We start from the raw sequence: 21,231 nt of genomic DNA, 5'->3' as shown, positions 1-21,231 counted from the left end.
TGAATCTTTTCTGCACTCTCTCCAATGCCTTCCTACCTTTCCTAAAGTGTGGCATCCAGAACTGGATGCAATACCCCAGTTGAGGCTGAACCAGTTCTCTAAGTAAGTCTAACATCACTACCTTGCTTTTGTAGATTTTTTTTATTCTTTCATGGGATGTCGGCGTCATTGGCTAGGCCAGTATTTATCACCCACCCCTAATTGCCCTTCAGAATGCCATGGTGGCTGCCTTCTTGAACTGCTTCAGTCCATGTGGTGTAGGTACACCCACAGTGCTTTTAGGGAGGTAGAATGCCCCCATTAATAAAGCCTAGGATGCTGCATGCTTTATTAATCGCTCTCTCAAACTGTCCTGCCACCTTCAATGATTTATGCACATATACTCAGCCAAGTCCCTTTGCTCCTGCACCCCCTTTAGAAATGTACCCATTTTCTATTGCCTCTCCATGTTCTTAAAATGAATCATTTCACATTTCTTTGCACTGAACTCCATCTGCCACCTGTCTGCCCATTCCACCAACTTGTCAACGCCCATTTATATCTGTCCCTGGGGTTCAACTAGTCCAAAAAAAATCCATTAACTATTTCCTGTCAGTCAATTTCGAGTCCACGTTGCTATACTTTTTTTTATTATTCATTAGATATGGGCTTCGCTGCCGAACATTTATTGCCCATCCCTAATTCCTTTTAGAGGGCACCACATAAGAGTCAACCATATTGCTGTGGGTTTGGAGTCACATGTAGGTCAGACCATGTAAGAGCAGCAGATTTCCTTCCCTAAAGGACATTAGCGAACCAGATGAGTTTTTACAATCATTGGCAATGGTTTCAGTCATCATCAGACTTTCAATTCCAGATTTTTATTGAATTCAAATTTCATGGTGGGATTTGAACCGGATCCCCAGAGCAATACCCTGAAATACAAGTCCAGCAACAATAACACTATGCCACCGACTCCCCAGGAGGTCCTTTTCATTCCATCAGCTATAACTTTGTCCACAAGTCTGTTGTTTGGCAGCTTATCAAATGCCTTTGAGGTCCAGGTACACTACATCAAAAGCATTGCCCTCATCAACCTTTTATGCTACCTCATCAAAACAACTCAAGCAAGTTGGTTAAATAGGATTTGCCCTTCACAAATATGTGCTGGCTTTCCTTACTTAACCAGCATTTTCTGAAGTGCTTATTAATTTAGTCCCACATTATCATTCCTAGAAGCTTCCCCACCACCAAAGTTAACCTATAGTTACAGGGCTTAACCTTACACCTTGTTCAAAAAAGTGTGTAACATTTGCAATTCTCCAGTCCACTGGCACCACCCCTAAGACTAAGGAAGTGTGCAAAATTATGACCAGTGCCTCCACAATTTCCACTTCACTTCCCTCAATATCTTGATGCATCTCATCTGGTCCTGGTGCCTTATCAATTCTAAGTACAGACAGCCAATCCAACACCACCTTATCAATTTTAAGCCCTTCAAGTATCTGAATTACCTCCTCTTTCACCACAACTTGTGCAACATCTTCCTTGGTAAAGACAGATAAAGTATTAATTTAATAACTCAGCCATGAACACCTGCCTCCAGGCATAAATGCCCCTTTTTCATCCCTGATCAGCCCCACTCCTCCTCTTACCACCCTTTTACTATTTATATGCCTACAGAATCTTTTGGATTCCCTTTTGTGTTAGCTGCTGGATACTTTTCTCTATGCTTCTTTATTTGCCTGCTGAACCTTTAATTCAGCTTGATTCTTGGTTATATGGTCCACCTGATACCTGTCATTAGCAAACTTTTTCCGTCTTCAGCTTTGCTCTCTTTTGTCTTCCAAGAAACTCTGGATTTTTTTGTCCTGACTTTCCACTTCATGGAAATACACATTGTCAGTGCCTGAACTCACTCAAGACGGTCCATTGTTCAGATCAAAAAGAAAAATACCTGGAAAACTCAGCAGGTCTGGCAGCATCTGCGGAGAAGAGCACAGTTAAAGTTTCGAGTCTGAATGACCCTTCAACAGAACTAAGTAAAAATAGAAGAGAGGTGAAATATAAGCTGGTTTAAGGGTGGTGGTGGTGGTGGAGGAGACAAGTAGAGCTGGATAGAGGGGCAGTAACAGGTGGAGATAACCAAAAGATGTCACAGACAAAAGGACAAAGAGGTGTTGAAGATGGTGATATTATCTAAGAAAAGTGCTAATTAAAGGTAGAAAGCAGGACAAGCAAGGTACAGATAGCCCTAGTGAGGGTGGGGTGGGGTGAAGGAATCAAAAAAGGCTAAACGGTAGAGATAAAACAATGGATGGAAATACATTTAAAAATAATGGAAGTAGCTGGGAAAAGAAAAATCTACATAAATTATAGGAAAAAAACGGGGGGAAATCAGAAAGGGGGTGGGGATGGAGGAGAGAGTTCATGAGCTAAAATTGTTGAACTCAATATTCAGTCCAGAAGGCTGTAAAATGCCTAGGTGGAAGATGAGGTGCTGTTCCTCCAGTTTGCGTTGAGCTTCACTGGAACAATGCAGCAAGCCAAGGACGGACATGTGGGCATGAGAACAGGGTGGAGCGTTCAAATGGCAAGCAACAGGGAGGTTTGGGTAATGCTTGCAGACAGACCGAAGGTGTTCTGCAAAGCGGTCACCCAGTCTGCGTTTGGTCTCTCCAATGTAGAGGAAACTGCATTGGGAGCAACGAATGCAGTAGACTAAATTGAGGGAAGTGCAAGTGAAATGCTGCTTCACTTGAAAGGAGTGTTTGGGCCCTTGGACGGTGAGGAGAGGGGAAGTAAAGGGGCAGGTGTTGCACCTTCTGCGGTTGCATGGGAAGGTGCCGTGGGAGGCGGTTGAAGTGTAGGGGGTAATGGAGGAGTGGACCAGGGTGTCCCAGAGGGAACGATCCCTGTGGAATGCCGCTGGGGGGGGTGAAGGGAAGATGTGTTTGGTGGCTGGAGTTGGTGGAAATGGCGGAGGATGATCCTTTGAATGCGGAGGCTGGTGGGGTGATAAGTGAAGACAAGGGGGACCCTATCATGTTTCTGGGAGGGAGAAGAAGGTGAGGATGGATGCGTGGGAGATGGGCCGCACACGGTTGAGGGCCCTGTCAACCACCGTGGGTGGAAAACCTCGGTTAAGAAAGAAGGAGGACATGTCAGAGGAACTGTTTTTGAAGGTAGCATCATCAGAACAGATGCGACGGAGGCGAAGGAACTGAGAGGATGGGATGGAGTCCTTACAGGAAGCGGGCTGTGAGGAGCTGTAGTCGAGGTAGCTGTGGGAATCGGTAGGCTTGTAATGGATATTGGTGGACAGTCTATCACCAGAGATTGAGACAGAGAGGTCAAGGAAGGGAAGTGTCAGAGATGGACCATGTGAAAATGATGGAGGGGTGGAAATTGGAAGCAAAATTAATACATTTTTCCAGATCCAGACGAGAGCATGAAGCAGCACCGAAGTAATCATCGATGTACCGGAGAAAGAGTTGTGGGAGGGGGCCGGAGTAGGACTGGAACAAGGAATACGGTAGTTGACAGGGCCCTCAACCGTGTCTGGCCCATCTCCCGCGCATCCGCCCTCACGCCTTCTCCTCCCTCCCAGAACCATGATAGGGTTCCCCTTGTCCTCACGTATCACCCCACCAGCCTCCGCATTCAAAGGATCATTCTCCGCCATTTCCGCCAACTCCAGCCACCAAACACATCTTCCCTTCACCCCCCTCAGCGGCATTCCACAGGGATCGTTCCCTCTGGGACACCCTGGTCCACTCCTCCATCACCTCCTACACCTCAACCGCCTCCCACGGCACCTTCCCATGCAACCGCAGAAGGTGCAACACCTGCCCCTTTACTTCCCCTCTCCTCACTGTCCAAGGGCCCAAATACTCCTTTCAAGTGAAGCAGCATTTCACTTGCACTTCCCTCAATTTAGTCTACTGCATTCGTTGCTCCCAATGCAGTTTCCTCTACATTGGAGAGACCAAACGCAGACTGGGTGACCGCTTTGCAGAACACCTTCGGTTTGTCTGCAAGCATTACCCAAACCTCCCTGTTGCTTCCCATTTGAACACTCCACCCTGTTCTCATGCCCACATGTCCGTCCTTGGCTTGCTGCATTGTTCCAGTGAAGCTCAACGCAAACTGGAGGAACAGCACCTCATCTTCCGCCTAGGCACTTTACAGCCTTCCAGACTGAATATTGAGTTCAACAATTTTAGCTCATGAACTCTCTCCTCCATCCCCACCCCCTTTCTGATTCCCCCCGTTTTTTTCCAATAATGTATATAGATTTTTCTTTTCCCAGCTACTTCCATTATTTTTAAATGTATTTCCATCCATTGTTTTATCTGTAACTTTTATTCCTTCACCCTACCCCACACCCACTGGGGCTATCTGTACCTTGCTTGTCCTGTTTTCTACCCTTAATTAGCACATTCCTTAGATCATATCACCACCTTCAACACCTCTTTGTCCTTTTGTTTGTGACATCTTTTGGTCATCTCCACCTGTCACTGGCTCTCTATCCAGCTCTGCTTGTCCCGTCCCATCCCCCCACCCCCCACAAAAAACCAGCTTATATTTCACCTCTCTTCTATTTTTACTTCGTTCTGTTGAAGGGTCATTTGGACTCAAAACTTTAACTGTGCTCCTCTCCGCAGATGCTGCCAGACCTGCTGAGTTTTTCCAGGTATTTTTGTTTTGGATTTCCAGTATCCGCAGTTTTTTTGCTTTTATCCATTGTTCAGATACCGTTTTGCCTGCCAATCTTTGATTCCAATGATCTGGGCCAGATCCATTCTCACCCCGTTGAAGTTGGCTTTTTCAGAGTTAATTATTCTTACTCTGGATTGTTCAGTGTCTTTTCTATAGTCAGCCTAAACCTTATTATGCATTGATCTGTCCCCGAAATTCTCCTCTACTGATACTTCATTCACTTTGCCCACTTCATTCCCAAGAAGTAGGTCTAATGGGTATTTCCTCTCTGATAGGACTGAAAACATATTGCTGTAAAAAAAAATTACTGAACACACTGTAGGAACTCTTGTCCCTTGCTGCCCTTTACAACACTTCTGTCCCAGTCTATATTCAGATGACTAAAGTCTTCCATTACAACTTCCTTATAATTCTTGCACTTTAATTTCCTCAACATCCTTCCCACTAGCTGGTGGCTGATAGACTACACCGAACAATGTAATTGAACTTTTTTTGTTCCTTAGTTCTAGCCAAATAGTTTCTGTCCTCAACTCCTTTGGAATATCCTCTCTCCAGCACTGCAATGTTATCCTTAAACAGTAAAGCAGGTCCTACCTTAAAACTGTAGCTGCATTCCTGAAAAGTGCTACTTTAAGCAAAATGACTTTAAGCGAATCACATTTCCCCATGAAAACCTACTTAAAAGCCATTGTTAGGTTCTGTAGGATCTTTCTCATCACACATAAACACATTAAAACTTTACACTCTAAGCTGAAATGCTTCATATTGTTAAATTCTTATATTGCTGTATGAAATTACTTCTAAATTTTAAAATAAGAAAGAAATATGGTAACTTTCTACTTACCTCCTACTCGCTGCCAATCCTGCTTCCTGGACCTCCTGCTCACCACACATCCCACTCTGATCCTCCTGGTTTCTGCAGACCCTTCCTCTCACCAACCTTCTGGTTTGAGGCCTCTCCTGCTCTCTAAACCCACACTCTCGCTGCCGACCTTCTGCCTTGCAGCTTCTCCTGTTCCCTGACTCGCCCATACACCAATCATTGAGCTCCCCATCTCTCCCATTTCCCTCTCCTGAACCCTCATTCATAGTGAGAGTTCAGGAAAGGGAAGTGATGAGTGGGAGGTTTGACAAGAGGAAGGATAGCAAGAGGGTGAATCAGGGGTGGCAGAGGCCACAAGTTGGGGGTCAGCAGCAAGAGGGTGGGTTAATGATTCTGATTGAGTCACACAGCTCCACATCATACTGATACAAAATGACTTTTAAATGAAAGTTGAGGCTAAACAAGAAAGCAGGTCCCATTAACTGACGGACACCAAATCGAAACAACATAAAGCAATGTTAAAGAGGGAATTACTGTACTGCCACCTCTTCCCCTTTCCTAAACACCTTGTATCCAAGAATATTTAATAATCACATCATTATATGGAAATCTGTGCTTGTATCTCACCAAATGTCCCAGCTTAACTTCTCAAGGGCTACTTTTTTGAATTTCAGGGGCTACTTTTTGGATTTTGCAGGTTCCTTTATTAGGTGATAGAGTCAGTGGTGGCATTATGTTCTGAATTTTTTTAGGGTTTTCTCCTTTAGATAGAAAAGATAGCACAAATGCCCAATGGAAATATTATAATATTTACACACAGACTCACACACAACACGCTCCCCCCTCCCTGACCCGCCCTGTCTAGTTTGCAGATTATCACCGAATACTGCATTTTACACACCAAATTAAACCAGAGCTATATTTGATAACGCCAAGATACCTTTGAAAACAGAATAAAGTATTGCTCACCGGTCCCCTACCTGCACCTCCCCATAGCTCGGTTTGCAGAGTGAAGCTGAGCACCCCCCCACCTCAGGCCAGGTGGTATTTTAAACATTAACTGAGGTATTTATAAACCCCTCCCCTACCCAATACTGCAGAGCAGCAAGTTGGTTTTGGGGGCAGGGGGAACTATTCTGCTGGCTGCTGCCCATGAAGACACTCTCAGTACAAGCAGCTCCCCAGGCCAATTCCTGGCCTCATTATTAGAGGGGATTTTCCAGGCAAAGACTCTCTCTCCAGCTTTGGCTGTGTTGGAGGCAGAAACCAAGGAAAGGCTGGAGGCCCTGCTCTTGGCCCACACTCCAGCTACCTCCTCCCTTTTTTATTATTTTTCTGCTTCTTCTCCCGGAAAATGCTCAGCAGCTGGTCAAAGTGATTGGTAACAGTGCAGCCATGGGACTGGCCAGAGCAGCTGCCCCTCAACCTCCAATCACAGGTTCCTTCCCTCCTGCCCTTGCTGCTCCTCCAATCAGAGAATGTGTCTCTGGAGGAACTGTAGCAGCAAGCATGGGAGTGACAGAATCTGTGATTGGAGGTGCAGTACCTCACAGCTTCTGTCCCTCTCACGTTGGCTACTCCTTCGTATCACAATTCTGCATTATTTTTCCACTCTCACTGACATTTGGGATTTCAATTGTTCAGCCTGTTTGGACTTCGGAGGTGGGGGAGAGGCTGGAGCTCAAATGTACAGGGGCAACTTCTCTCTCAACATATTGCATTTTTTTCGTCCCATCTTTGATTTTTCGCATGCTATTTTGGAGATTGAGGGCAAATTTGGCCACTGCCCCCATGTATTTTGAGCCCTGCTGCAAAGTCTGCCAATAGCTAGAAATTAGCAAAATTTAGCACTTTACCACATATATACAGTTAAGAGCCAAATATGAGGAGAATGCATTTTCATTTAATTATTTTATTTTTGCCCTGTTGTAGGGGGAAAAATAAACATCTGGCACACAAAGCATCCACTTTGAGAATGGAAGTTCATCATAATTTGGCACACAAATTGTATAACACTTCAATAAAGTTTTTGACAGCACAATACAGCTTAGACAAGACAACACCAAGTTTAGCCAGATATGTTATTTACAAAATTATGCTGGATATGTCTTTTATGGAACAATATACAATACACTATAATGCACTATCAATAACCTAACAAACAAATGCATTATTATATCATTGGTAGAGACCTTTAATTTGAGTGTAATATGTAGCATCCTGGAAACTATAAACTCCCCAGTATTAACCCATGGTACTTTCTCAATTTGAACCATTTGACAGGAGTTGCTCTAAGTCTGGAAGTTAGGAGATGAAGGGCTACTATTACCTAACGGTCTCAAAACATTTTTATGGACAAATAAAACATACCTGCATCTATTTCAAACTGCAAATTTAATAACTGTCCACTGACAGATAATGCATTTTAACTGTCAGAAACCAAAGCAAAAAACAAGGGCTGTAACTCATTCTCCTTTACTTGAAAATCAAATTACAATTAGTCAGGTCTTCAAACATTGTTAATTCATCGAGATCCTGGCTAAACTTTTAAATTCTTATCATTGTTCTTTGAAACGGTTTTAATACCTAAAACACTTGCTTTTTGACTGAATTTATCAGAAATAATTTAAAAATTTTAAATATGCGGTTTAAACTAATACCAGAACACACAATTTACCAACCTCCTTACATAATAAATTTCAGTAAATGAAATACAGGGAATACACATTCTCTTTAACTATAAAAGGCTAAATTTCTTCACGAAGGGGTTAACTTAAAAACATCTTGTAAACGTTAGGAGTCCAGATACCAAAAGTATTCCAGCAATGACACTTCTATCTAAACTACCGTCCAACTCCAAGTTATTCAATGCAGAAAGTAGAGGCTAAGGGAACAAAAACATCAACTACAGTTCTTAGGTTTTTCAGATGAGCAATGGACTCAAATTTTTAGACCTCTTTAAAAAAAAAACAAAGTGCTGGAAAAATTCAGCAGGTCTGGCAGCATCCATGGAGAGAGAAACAGAATTAATACATTGAATCCGAGACGATTCTTCCTCTGAACTATTTGGCTAGAGTTGCATTTGTTCCGAGTTCTGAAGATACTTCAGAATTTTGGGATCAACATGTTGTTTGTGTCTCCACAGATGCTGCCAGACCTGCTGATTTTTATCCTGCACTATTTTTATTTCATATTTCCAGCATCCATAGTGTTCTGCTGTTATTTTACTGTAAATCTGGGGTCCCGCTGACTGTGGTTAAGGACAGATATGAATGTGCCAGTTATATATACACTCTTCTGTAGAATCTATGCATGTGTATACATTTGGGTTTTTGATACTCAAATTTTGGGTCTGCTTTAGCTATTTCATCTGTTTCAACTGAAGTGGCCAAACCTACAAAAGGACCACATGTCCCTTATGTTCAGGAGGTTTACCTCTACTGTCCAGTATCTAATTACAGCAAAAGCATCCTGCACTGTCGTGTCCCTAAGACATAAAAGGGATCATAAAGTTTAAAATCAATGGACTCAACCAAAAGATGGCTGCTACAGGTCACATGACTCAAGATTGTCCGCAGCTTCTGGAAATGTCCAAACAGCAATTACAAGCCAAAAACAACCCTCATCAGTATGGAATCTCACACCTCTCTTTGTGAGGACATCACAATAAACTAAACCAGGGAAATAACAGACAATTGGTCTCTTTAGCCCAACCAAAACTATTGCACTTTGAAACTCATTATCCCTGCAGAGGCGAGAACAGCCACCATTTATCTCATAAGGCAGGCAATAGATTTGACCAGAGGCACAGAAACTGCTAATTAACTTTCAATTGCCTCATTAATGAGTCACATCACATGATCCAAGCTTCTGGCCTTTGGAATACTTCTATTATGACATTTTGAGACTCAAGTCAGATTACCTCCAACCAGCAAGATTCAACAGCACAACTCCAGGTCGACAAAGCAACCTGCAACAAGTCTTAGCCCCTTAAAGCCTGTTTAGCTGGAAGTCTCTGATTGTGGTCTGCCAAGCAGGCCAAGTCTATCTACAGCAATCTTGCTGTATTGCCATCCATTTTAAAGAAATTCTGCACAGCTGCCTTGTGATCATTCCCTTCCCTGGGTTTGAATGTGTGAATAAACTAATCATAAAGAGTTTTATGGTTTAAAAATTGAGCTTCATAAACTGAGGGTTTGGGGAAACATGCCACTGCCCATTTTTAAAACCAATTTAAAAACATCTGCTTACGGACAGATAGAGGATAATGGAGTTCATATCCTATCCGTCACACTACCCTAAATGGAAAGCAGACAACCATATCTATTTTCCTTTTTTCTGGCCAGTGGTTAGTGTAGTAGAAGGGTTTGGCACATGCAAGGTTAATGTGGAACTGGGAACAGTACCGCCCACATAGTGATGTAAGGCAGCATATGCTCTAGACCTAGGGTCAGTGTGGTGTTGGCCAGATGTGTGTTATGACCTCAGATGGAAACAGCTCCATGCCCGTACCCTTTACTGTATACTTGTATATAGTTACAAGTAGTTAATAAAGGCTTGCTGCTAACATACAGGAGACTAAGAAGGCTAAAACAAAAACAGAAATACCTGGAAAAACTTAGCAGGTCTGGCAGCATCAGCGGAGAAGAGCAAAGTTGACGTTTCGATTCCTCATGACCCTCCAACAGAACTAAGTAAAAATAGGAAAGGGGTGAAATATAAGCTGGTTTGGGGGGGAAGAGGGGAGAAGGTTGTTGGGACAAGCAAGCAGTGATAGGAGGAGATAACCAAAAGATGTCACAGACAAAAGAACAAAGAGGTGTTGAAGGTGGTGATATTATCTAAAAGAATGTGCTAATTAAGAGTGGAGAGCAGGGCAAGCAAGGTAGCTCTAGTGAGGGTGGGGTGAAATAAACGATTGGTGGAACACATTTAAAAATAATGGAAATAGGTGGGAAAAGAAAAATCTATATAAATTATTGGAAAAAACAAAAAGGAGAGGGAAGAAACGGAAAGGGGGTGGGGATGGAGGAGAGAGTTCAAGATCTAAAATTGTTGAGCTCAATATTCAGTCCGGAAGGCTGTAAAGTGCCTAGTCGGAAGATGAGGTGCTGTTCCTCCAGTTTGCGTTGAGCTTCACTGGAATAATGCAGCAAGCCAAAGACAGACATGTGGGCAAGAGAGCAGGGTGGAGTGTTAAAATGGCAAGCAACAGGGAGGTCTGGGTAATGCTTGCGGACAGACTGCGTTTGGTCTCTCCAATGTAGAGGAAACCACATTGGGAGCAACGAATGCAGTAAACTAAGTTGAGGGAAGTGCATGTGAAATGCTGCTTCACTCGAAAGGAGTGTTTGGGCCCTTGGACGGTGAGGAGAGAGGAAGTGAAGGGGCAGGTGTTGCATATTCTACATTTACATGGGGAGGTGCCGTAGGAAGGGGTTGAGGAGTAGGGGGTGATGGAGGAGTGGACCGGGGTGTCACGGAGGGAATAATACCTACGGAATGCCGCCGGGGAGTGAAGGGAAGATGTGTTTGATGGTGACATCATGCTGGAGTTGGTGGAAATGACGGAGGATGATCCTTTGAATGCGGAGGCTGGTGGGGTGATAAGTGAGGACAAGGGGGACCCAATCATGTTGCTGGGAGGGAGGAGAAGGCGTGAGGGTGGATGCGCGGGAGATAGGCCAGACACAGTTGAGGGCCCTGTCAACTACCCTAGGTGGAAAACCTCAGTTAAGGAAGAAGGAGGACATGTCAGAGGAACTGTTTTTGAAGGTAGCATCATCAGAACAGATGCGACGGAGGCAAAGGAACTGAGAGAATGGGACGGAGTCCTTACAGGAAGCGGGGTGTGAGAAACTGTAGTCGAGGTAGCTGTGGGAGTCGGTAGGCTTGTAATGGATATTGGTGGACAATCTATCGCCAGAAATTGAGACAGAGAGGTTAAGGAAGTGTCAGAGATGGACCATGTGAAAATGATGGAGGGGTGGAGATTGGAAGCAAAATTAATACATTTTTCCAGGTCTCGATGAAAGCATGAAGCAGCACCGACCGAAGCAATCATCAATGTACTGGAGAAAGAGTTGTGGGAGGGGGCCGGAGTAGGACTGGAACAAGGAATGTTCTACATACCCCATAAAGAGACAGGCATAGCTGGGACCCATGCGGGTACCCATAGCCACACCTTTTATTTGGAGGAAGTGAGAGAAGTTAAAGGAGAAATTGTTCAGTGTGAGAACAAATTCAGCCAGACAGAGGACAGTAGCGGTGGATGGCGATTGTTCGGGCCTATGTTCAAGGAACAAGCAGAGAGCCCTCAGACCATCCCAGTGGGGGATGGAGGTGTAGAGGGATTGGACGTCCATGGTGAAGAGGCGGCGGTTGGGGCCAGGGAACTGGAAATTGTTGATGTGACGTAAGGTGTCCGAGAAGACTTCTTTGACAGATACGTTCCGCAACCAACACCATCCCAACATGGTGGCAGCTGCAGATCAAAAAACCCCATCTTCACAGAAATGCTGAAAGACTATGAAAAGAACATATTCAATGGATTCTGAACTGGTAGAAGCTCCCAAACAAAACTACAGATGCTGAGAAAATTCACCAGAAAAACCTCCAGAGAGAAGGGCCTGGAAGCTAAGGGCAGAAGTTTTACCTCAGCAGAAGACTCCATTCAATCTCTCTTGGAAGTCCAGCTGCAGCACCCAGACTTCCTAGCCTGCAAGGATGAGCCAAATCCTTTTCACTTCCAGGTTGCAGCCAGGCCCGAGAAGCCTTTTTACTAATTCAGTCAGAAGCACCGTTCAGACGAAACCTGCTGCTAATCCTGATTCCCTAACTCTGAGCCTCAAAACGTGGCCTCCAAGTTGAACAGAAAAAACAAATTATTAACTTACTCAACTCTTGGGAGCCTCACGACTATCTGAATCCTTAAACAGCAAGCCTGCGCTCCATTCAAACATCTTGCTATTCGCAATGCTACTCTCACTGATTAAATCAAGCCAGCAGAGGACAACCCAATGCTTCCACTACAACAGACTGGGCCACTTTGGTAAACTGTGCAAGTCAAACCCCAGCACTGCAGATAGCCCAAAAAAGGTAATCCAGGAGGTCGAGACTGAAAACCCAGAAGACACACAGCCATGCTTTTTGGTTGAGATCAAAGATTGTGGTTCTTCATTTTGCAATTCTGACATCCTGGTAAATGGACATCAAAAATTTTTTGATTAGATTCAGGTACCAGTGTCACAGTCCTGTCTGTTAAGGAACCATGGCTCAAAGACTTCCCAACTTCAAACAATGGACACTTCGCCTCATGTGGCAGGAGCACTCTGCCTTCCAATCAAGGTTACCCTGCAAGTGACTCAGAGCTACAGGAACAAAACGATCCAAGCGATCCTCTTCATGGTCCACAACCGGGAGACTATTAAGCCGCAATGCCTGTATCAAGCTTAACCTCCTGCAATGGACTGATGAGGTCAACTGGCAAGGGCTTGGCTCTAAATACAGGCAAGAGTTCCCAAAGCTCTTCATGGGACTGGACCACCTGAAAAATGCTTATGGATCACGGTCAGGAGTGATGCCAAGCCAGTGTGCCTTTCCGCTCCACGATTACACCCACCACTTCAGGAAGGAAGTACAATGGCTGCTGGACAAGATAGTTAATAGTCAAACAACCTACCACATGGTGCTCAGGAATGGTCTCAGTCCAAAGACCGAATGGGTCTCTCCGCATCTGCTTGGACCTCAGCCTGCTCAACAAGGCTATAGGCAGTGAGGCCCATCCCATGTCCTCAATGGATGAGAGCCTGACCAAGCTTTCAAGGAACAGAGTGTTTTCCAAACTAGACCCTAACAGTGGTTTCTAGCAGCTTTCCCTCAATGAGGACTCCTGCCTCCTAACTACATTTATCACTCCCTTTGGCAGATTTTTCTTCAACCGTCTGCCCTTTGAGATTATGTTGTCGTCAGAGATGCTCTGATGTCAGACATGCTACAGGGCCTTCAGGGGTTATTTGCCCCATGGATGGTGTCTTGGTCCACGGGCTCACTGTGGAAGAGCATGATGAAAGGCTTATGGCAGTCTTGGAGTGGCCACAAGAGACAGAGCTGCTGCTGAATATTAAAATGTGAGTTTACCAAGACCTCCATTTAGTTCCTGGGCCACGTCGTCAAAGGCATCACAGCAGACACACACAAAACAAAGACAATCATCGACTTCCCCTCTCCTTCCTCTGTTCAATGGTAAACCAGCTGGCGAAGTTTTTACTTCACTGGGCACAAGTCATGGAACTGTTGAGACACCTGCTCAAGAAAGACCAAGAGTGGTACTAGGATGCCCATTAAGAGCATGCATTCACTCATGTCAAGGAAATGTTGCTCTCCACCAACATTCTGGCCCAGCCCTGCCCTCCACCATTGTGGCTGATGCTTTGTCCACAGGCCTCAGGGCAGTTCTCTTTCAGAAGCAATTTGCTGGCAGTGACCCCTCTACTATGCGTCTAGAGGGCTGTTGGACATGGAAACAAGGTATGCCGTCATCAGGAAGGAAGCTCTTGCTGTCACATGGGCCTGTGAGAAGCTTTCTGACTATATCAGCAGCCTCAAGTTCACAATCAAGATGGACCACAACCCACTCCTCTTTTTGTTAAACAAAAGGAGCTTGCAAAAATTCCTCCTTGGATCCAGAGGTTTCACCTACGCCTCATGATATTCGCCTACGAGACCATCTATGTCCAGGGCAAAAAAAAGAGTCAGACAATGGTAGATACACATTCAAGGGTCATTGTGGGCCTTCCAACCAAATAGGATGTAGATTTTATCGCAGAGGTGGAGGTCTATTCCCAAACCACTATCAGACCTGCCAACAACCAATAAGAGCGTGCAACAGATTGGCCAAGAGCAGCTAAGCGATGAAGAGTGTGTCTGTATCCGTACTTACTGCCAACAATGGTGGCCTCATCAGAAACCAAGTGGTGGCTCAGCCAAAACGTGGTTTGAACAGCAGAGCCACTTTACTATCATAGATGAACTCCTGGTCAGTCTAGCCTCTCTGTGGGCAGATGTCCTTCAGAAGATAAACTAGGGTCAGTGTCATCTGGGCATCACACAGGCCTAAGGCACGGGCCCAACCCACCATCTGGTATCTCCAAAGCAATAGAGACCACCATCACAAATTGCCAGGTTTGTGCATTGCACTGCCAGGACCAAAGGGAGCCAATCATTCCCACACAATTTCCCAACAGGCATGGGAAAGGCTGGCCACGGACTTGTTTGACTACAATGGCAAACCCTTCCTAATTGTCGTAGACTACTTCTCCAGATGGGTGGAGATAAAGCAACTTCATACGACCACCACAGAGACAGTCATTAAAACTGCTCAGATGTTCGCAAGACATGGCAACTGGACAGGTTCATACTGGATAATGGCCCACAATTCTTGAACAAATGCTTGAACAAAGCCATATTCAGCTTCCACCACTGCACCAGCTTCCTGAGATACCTGCAAACAGTGAAGCGGAGCAAGGGTTTCTTATGGTGAAGGCCCTCCTGAAGAAAAATGAGGACTTCCTTACCGCACTGCTCATTAACAGACCCACCCACTTACAGTGCAGCCTGCCCCCATCCAAGCTCCTGATGGACAGGTAACTTTATATATGAGTCCCGTTCCTGCCAAAGAAACTCCTACCAGGGACTACCAGGACACACAAGCAAGAGAGCTGTCCTTACAGATAGAAACAAGCTTCTGCCTACCACAGGCAGCACCGCACCAGACATTTGCCACAGCTGCAGCAGAGTGATAAGGTCTGGATCCCTGACTTTGGAAACACAGAATGGTCCTCTGACAGAATGAGAACCAGTCCTGGTCCTGTCCAATTGGCACGCCAGAGGGCAGAGTCAGGCATAACAGGAGTCTCCACCCTCTCCCGAGACAGGCTCCATCCACTGCACAGTGGTGGACTATTGATGAGGATACACAAATGCCAGTCCAACCTCCAAGCCAACAAGAACCAGAACTAACAGAACCTACTACTCTCCCGATGGAACAGCAAACAAGATGTGGAAGGGTTATAAGGCCTCCAGACTGTGTGAATCTCTCACTTCAAGTACTTGAAGGGGGAGATGGGGATTGAGAATGTTGTTAATGCTAATACTGTAATAGCAATAACGTTAGAATAGCATTAAGGTTGTAACAATAAGGTAAATACATAAAACTTATACAATTGTAAGAACTGAAGTATTCATGGGATAAAGAATTTGGTGGGGTGGGCTAGGGTGTGTATAGTAGAAGGGTTTGGCACATACAGGATTAATGTTGGACTGAGTACATTATGCCCACACAGTGATGGAAGGAGCACAAGACCAAGGACTAGGGTCAGTGTGTTGGCCAGAGCTGTGTTAAGACCTAGGATACAGATAGCTCCATGTCTACTCTTTACTGTATATTTGTGTATAGTTACAAGCTGTTAATAAAGACTTGCTGTTAACAGACAGAAAGCTATGAAAGAACAAGCTTCTCATGTGGTTTACTCATTTTTTGTTGCCACTCAGCAAAGTGGGACTTGCTTCCTGATCCTTCACTTGCCCAGCAGCAGGTATATATTGAAATGACAATCAAAAATATCTCACACCAAAAATAAAACAGATGCTGATGCTTATTGGAGAGCCTTGTGACACGATAATAACTATCCATTAAAGTCAGAGTATAAGGCATCATTTTGGCTCATGTGGTCTGATTATACAACTTATTCTTTGTGGATTCACTTTAAACACAATTGTGTCTGTGGAAAAAGTTAAAAATTCTGAAATGTCAATCGTCAAATGGTGAACTTTTCTCAGCAGCAAATAATGTTCATGATGCCTCAACCACCAAATCTTGCTAGCCCATCACCTCTATTCTCACTGACAAATTTGCTCCCTGTCCTTCAAATATTTGTCTTTGTGTTCCTTCATGACCTCACCCCACTGCATCTCTGCAACCTCCTTCAGCCTCGTCCTGTCCCACCTGCACTAACCTTTCAAGCCACGTAAGCCCTATTATACACAAATTTCTTAATTAAACTCCAGTTATTTATCTTTAAAAATGCATGCTTTTAAAGATTTCAATCACCTCTTCCCACCCTGCTTCATTGGCCATTTTTTTCATCTATTTTCTCCATTCATCTTTTGAAGGATCTTGGGTTGTTTTGTACATTAAGGATATTGTTTATCTATACAGAGGCATAAGTGGGCAATAAGATTCTCCCATTAGAAATCCTTACACAAAACCAAAAATATTTTTCAATACATATGAAAACTACATACCAAGAGAAGTTATGCTGAACCTATATAAAGCTCTGGTTCGGCCATAACTACAGTCCTGTGCCCAGTTCTGGGTCACTGCAGTTTAGGAAGGATACGTAGGTCCTTAAGAGGGTGCAGAGGGAATTTATTAGAATGGCTCGGAGAGGCTGGGGTTCTTCTTTTTGAAGCAAAGCAGATTGAGGGGAGATTTGATGACAGGTTTAGATTAGATATGTACTGGTTAGGCAGAATGGCCTGTTTCTGTGCCATATACATCCCATGTAAAAGGTAGACAAAGAAAAGTTGTACCCATTAGCTTATGGTACAATGAATAGGGGACAAAGATTTAAGGTTTTGGGCAGGAGATTTGGGGGGGGGGGGGGGAGATATGTAGGATGTAAGGAAAAACCTTTTTTTTTTAAAACTCAGCAAGTGGTGATGGCCTGGAACTTGCCAACTATGGTGGAAGCAGAGATGAAGAATGATTTTTAAAGCACACTGAATAGGCACTTGAGCGAAATAAACTTAGAGCTTAAGTTGGGGAATGGGACTGATTGGATTGCCCTAGGGAGAGCAGCATGGGCTCAATGAACCAAATTGCCTCCTTCTGTGCCATTGTGACTCTGACTCTACACAAATAAGAACCACAACATGCAGTTTTTTTAAGTACTTAGTCTGTGTCTGTTGAATTTAACACTCTTCAAAAAAGCATTACTATATGCAAGGCTAAAAGTTCTGTTGCAGTTCAGCATAAAGTGTGGATATGCACAACTAGTACTGAGTTTATTCTGATTGTACTTCAGAGTGTGGAAATTCTTAACAAAAACAGAAACAGAAATACCTGGAAAAATTCTGTGGAAATTCTTAACTTGTTTAGTATTTTTTGGTCAGTGTAAGCAACCAATACAAATTCCCAGACTGTTCTACAGTGAGGGTCAATTTCAGACAAATATCAAGGTGATAACTTTATGCAGACTAGCAATTTAGTCAATTCTTCCCTACTGGCTAGTTAAATAACAGGCTGTAAAGAATAGGTAAAATACCAGGTGAAGTGCAGTAACGGTGGAACCAAGCGAGGAGTCAGACCATCAGTAGTGGAAAAAAGAGGAAACGTGTATACAAAAATTGGAGTTCCAAAATACAAAACTACCCAACATTTATATGAGTTTTTTGTTCACCTTACAAAAACCGCAAGTGTACAAAAAGAAACAATAGTTAGTTACAGGATAGGATTTACATCTTCCTTGCGGTGCCAGAATGTTGGCTTCAACCCAACCACAAGATATAAAAAAAACATATATGCAAGAGTCAAACATACATACTCCATATTTAATGGACACAAGTGTTCTAATTATTATTTGTAAACTGCAGTGTTGTATTTATAAATTAGGAGGCCAATGTCAAAAAAATATCAAATGGCACCAAACATTTTTGGTGATAAGCAATTCAAGTAGTTAATTTTAATACAACCCAAGAGCCAATGCATGTTCCTCAACAGCATTTAAACAGGACACTTAAGAGGATAGGTGCAAACCCAAAAACATTTAATTCTGTAACTTTTGAAATGCAGACTTTATCAATGAAGAGGATGGTCAGTTGAGATTCCAAAAGAATGTGTATACATCCTAAATTATCTAAAAAGCAATTTTCAATTCTCCAGAAGTATTATTCTGTATTTCATAAATCTTCTGAACAATTAAAAAGTCTCACAGATGGGTTCTGATTTGTGCATTTACATCAATGAATGTTTTTTTTTAAAAAGTATTTTAAAAAGTTTACACTAGATTCTCTCTAATTACTGTTATAAACTACAATTTTAACACAAGTTATAAATTTACAATAAAAACAATGCAACAACTTGAATACAACTTACAGCCAAATGAAATTTATCTCACTAGGAGACAGAGAGTTGGTGTAGTTGTTTTGCCAATGTGAAACACCCATAACTCAGGAGTGTCAACAGACAGTTTCAGGCCATTCACACAAGTTAAAAAGATCCTCTGAACTCACTTGTCACCAAGGGGATGCAGTTTATTTTGCAATTAGGATGCAGGGCTCCAAAGAACAGTAGATACCTGACTTGAACTTTAGCATTAAGTGGCTGCCAATCAAATCTGTAAGGCTTTCTTTAAAAAAAAAACTCTGTTTTAAATATCCCCCCTGAAGCTTCTCACAGGAACCAGTGGAAAGGGAGAAGCAGTTATGATTTTTGCATCCTCCTCAGGTCCCCCGACTGGTAACCCAACAAATCTGGCAGATCAACTAGCTCACCAGCCTATCTCATCATTCTTCATTCATCCCCTTCACTCCCTGAGTTCAAGAAAATCTAGTTGTTGGAAAACCCTAAACTCAAATATATATAAACATTAAATCTGAGAGGTCACATCATGCAGTAGATTAATACTGAAACTCATCAAATGTCAGCAATGAAGCCAATCCCGCCCCACAATATGCCTCCCGTCGTCAGTACAGAACAGTATCAATAAATCATTGTTCTCCCAACCAAACAGAAATATAGAAAGGACAGTGAATGAGGCAAAAAAATTATAAAGCAAATAAATAACAGGATCTTCACTACTTTTCCAGTAAGTGCAAAACATTAAATGTGCATATTCACAAGAAGTTCATTTGTTTCTGTTAGAGGAGGAAAAGCAAAATCTTAAGCGAGAGGAAGGGAGGGATTGAGAAAAAAATTAAACGATTGAAGATTAGGTTGCAAAGGGAGGGGTTCCACTGAAAACATTTTTGCTTCATTAGTTAAAACTCTATTCAACAGCCATGAACATAAATAATGCAGTTATCATCGACTCATTCCCAAAGCTATCTGAAGACTAATCTCTCCATGAATTCAAAAAGTTCAATTAAAAACATATTAATATTGGGTAAATAATAGCATAATGCAAACCTACACACTAGTGGTATTTTTGTTCTAGGCTTCAAATTAAAAAAAGACATGGCCTTATCAAGCCAAGAACCAAAGCTAGTGAATATGCAATATTGTATAACAAGTTCTTGATGTTGCAGTTTCTATCTATAGCAAAAATCTTTGATGCAATACTTGGAAGGATAAAGGCTATCTCAAATATAGCAAAAAATGCTACATCTCGCTTTTCCGCTGCTGAGGTATAAATAATAGCTTTATTTGTTGACATGTCACCAAAATATTACTTGGTGAAATGCCTTTTTGATCCAGAGTGAACTTAATTTACATTCCCTACAATTATCAAGAAGTTCTACTTTTTTCAAAGTTTGTTTTTAATATAGTACAATAACATAATAGTACTTTCCAGTTATATTTTCGCTTTATTCGCGCAGCGGAATTTTACGCACTGTTTTCAAGTCTTTATTAAATCACAGTAATTAAAATGGTACAATGAACATCTTAGAAAACTGAATATGTGTAAACATCAAAACTCATCTAAACCATTTCACAAAAGACAACCGAGCAGAGGTTTCCTTTCAGTTTATTAAAATAATATTTTGGTCAACGTGAATGTTAAAATATAAATAACACAGCATTTGGACGTTATCTGAATAACGAGCAATGATCTGGTAGAAAGGAGCTCACTGCGGTATTTTAGTTATTGCTTTCTTCTACCACGATAGCGTCAAAACCCCATACAGTAAATTTCCTGGATTTTCCCTTCCGTGGGTGAGAAATTATTTGAAAAGGATACTTAGCTTCTCCTTAAATCATGTTAATTCACGTTATTAAGTCCCAGGACAGAAGCAGACAAACACTCACCGGCATCATTTTGGCGATATCTCAGCACAACCCCACCATGCGACCAAGAGAAAGGGTTCAATTTCCTCTGATCCCGAGCGGCCGCCGGCAGCAGTTGCAGCTGGGAGGGGAGGGGTCTGACTGGGGCACCCGTCCAACTCCAGGCCGCTGCTGACTTCACCCTTCGCTCTCGAGCCAAGGAGACAACAACGTCAACGGGCGGCGATTTAAAAAATGGCAGGAGGCGGCGAGCTGATTGCAGGGCTGTGGCCCGGATCGCAGCTGGCGTGGACGGCTCGGCGCTGCCAGAGTTTGAAGCCACTTTCGTTGAGGCTCGGTCCCGGGCGGGGGCGGGGGCGGCGCGCGGAAGCCACGAGCGGGAGCGCGAGGCCTAGTCAGCTGACACCCCGCCCCCGGCGTCATCGGGAGCCTGGGCGTCAGGTAGGATTGGTGCCGGCGGCCGGCAGACACTTCAATTTACGGCGTTTCTTTACAGTACAAAGTCTTTTTTTTAAAAAAATACGCACTGCTTCCCTCGACTTTCCTATATTGAAATCTCACCACCGTTGTCTCAAAACTGTCATGGTTTGCGCAAATGGTTGGGTCGATCTTACAAGCGGGCGGGATACGCCAGCACAAGTAGTTTGGTATCCCTGGAATGTAAATTAATTGTCGTCTCCTGATGGTCTGTAGGAGAGGC

General features: G+C 43.3%; 1 protein-coding gene across 2 annotated transcripts in view; it reads right to left on the bottom strand.

The window, feature by feature from the left end:
- ppp1r13bb (protein phosphatase 1, regulatory subunit 13Bb) overlaps window positions 1-20,953 on the bottom strand; it is a 105,940-nt gene extending 84,987 nt beyond the window's left edge. Inside the window, exon 1 of one of the 2 annotated variants that reach the window (XM_041214060.1) lies at window positions 20,553-20,953. In XM_041214060.1, coding sequence (XP_041069994.1) covers window positions 20,553-20,561 — 9 coding nt within the window. In that variant the 5' untranslated portion in view covers window positions 20,562-20,953. Of the gene's footprint in view, window positions 1-10,132; window positions 10,154-20,552 lie in introns of those variants that run through there. The other variant, XM_041214062.1, reaches the window with a different exon arrangement.
- Between the last annotated feature and the right edge of the window lie 278 nt (window positions 20,954-21,231).

Source organism: Carcharodon carcharias, chromosome 20 (genome assembly GCF_017639515.1).
Source record: "Carcharodon carcharias isolate sCarCar2 chromosome 20, sCarCar2.pri, whole genome shotgun sequence".
In the NCBI taxonomy this organism is placed as follows: domain Eukaryota; kingdom Metazoa; phylum Chordata; class Chondrichthyes; order Lamniformes; family Lamnidae; genus Carcharodon; species Carcharodon carcharias.
Note: the sequence above shows the minus strand (reverse complement) of the source record. Positions and strands in the feature narration are given on the sequence as shown.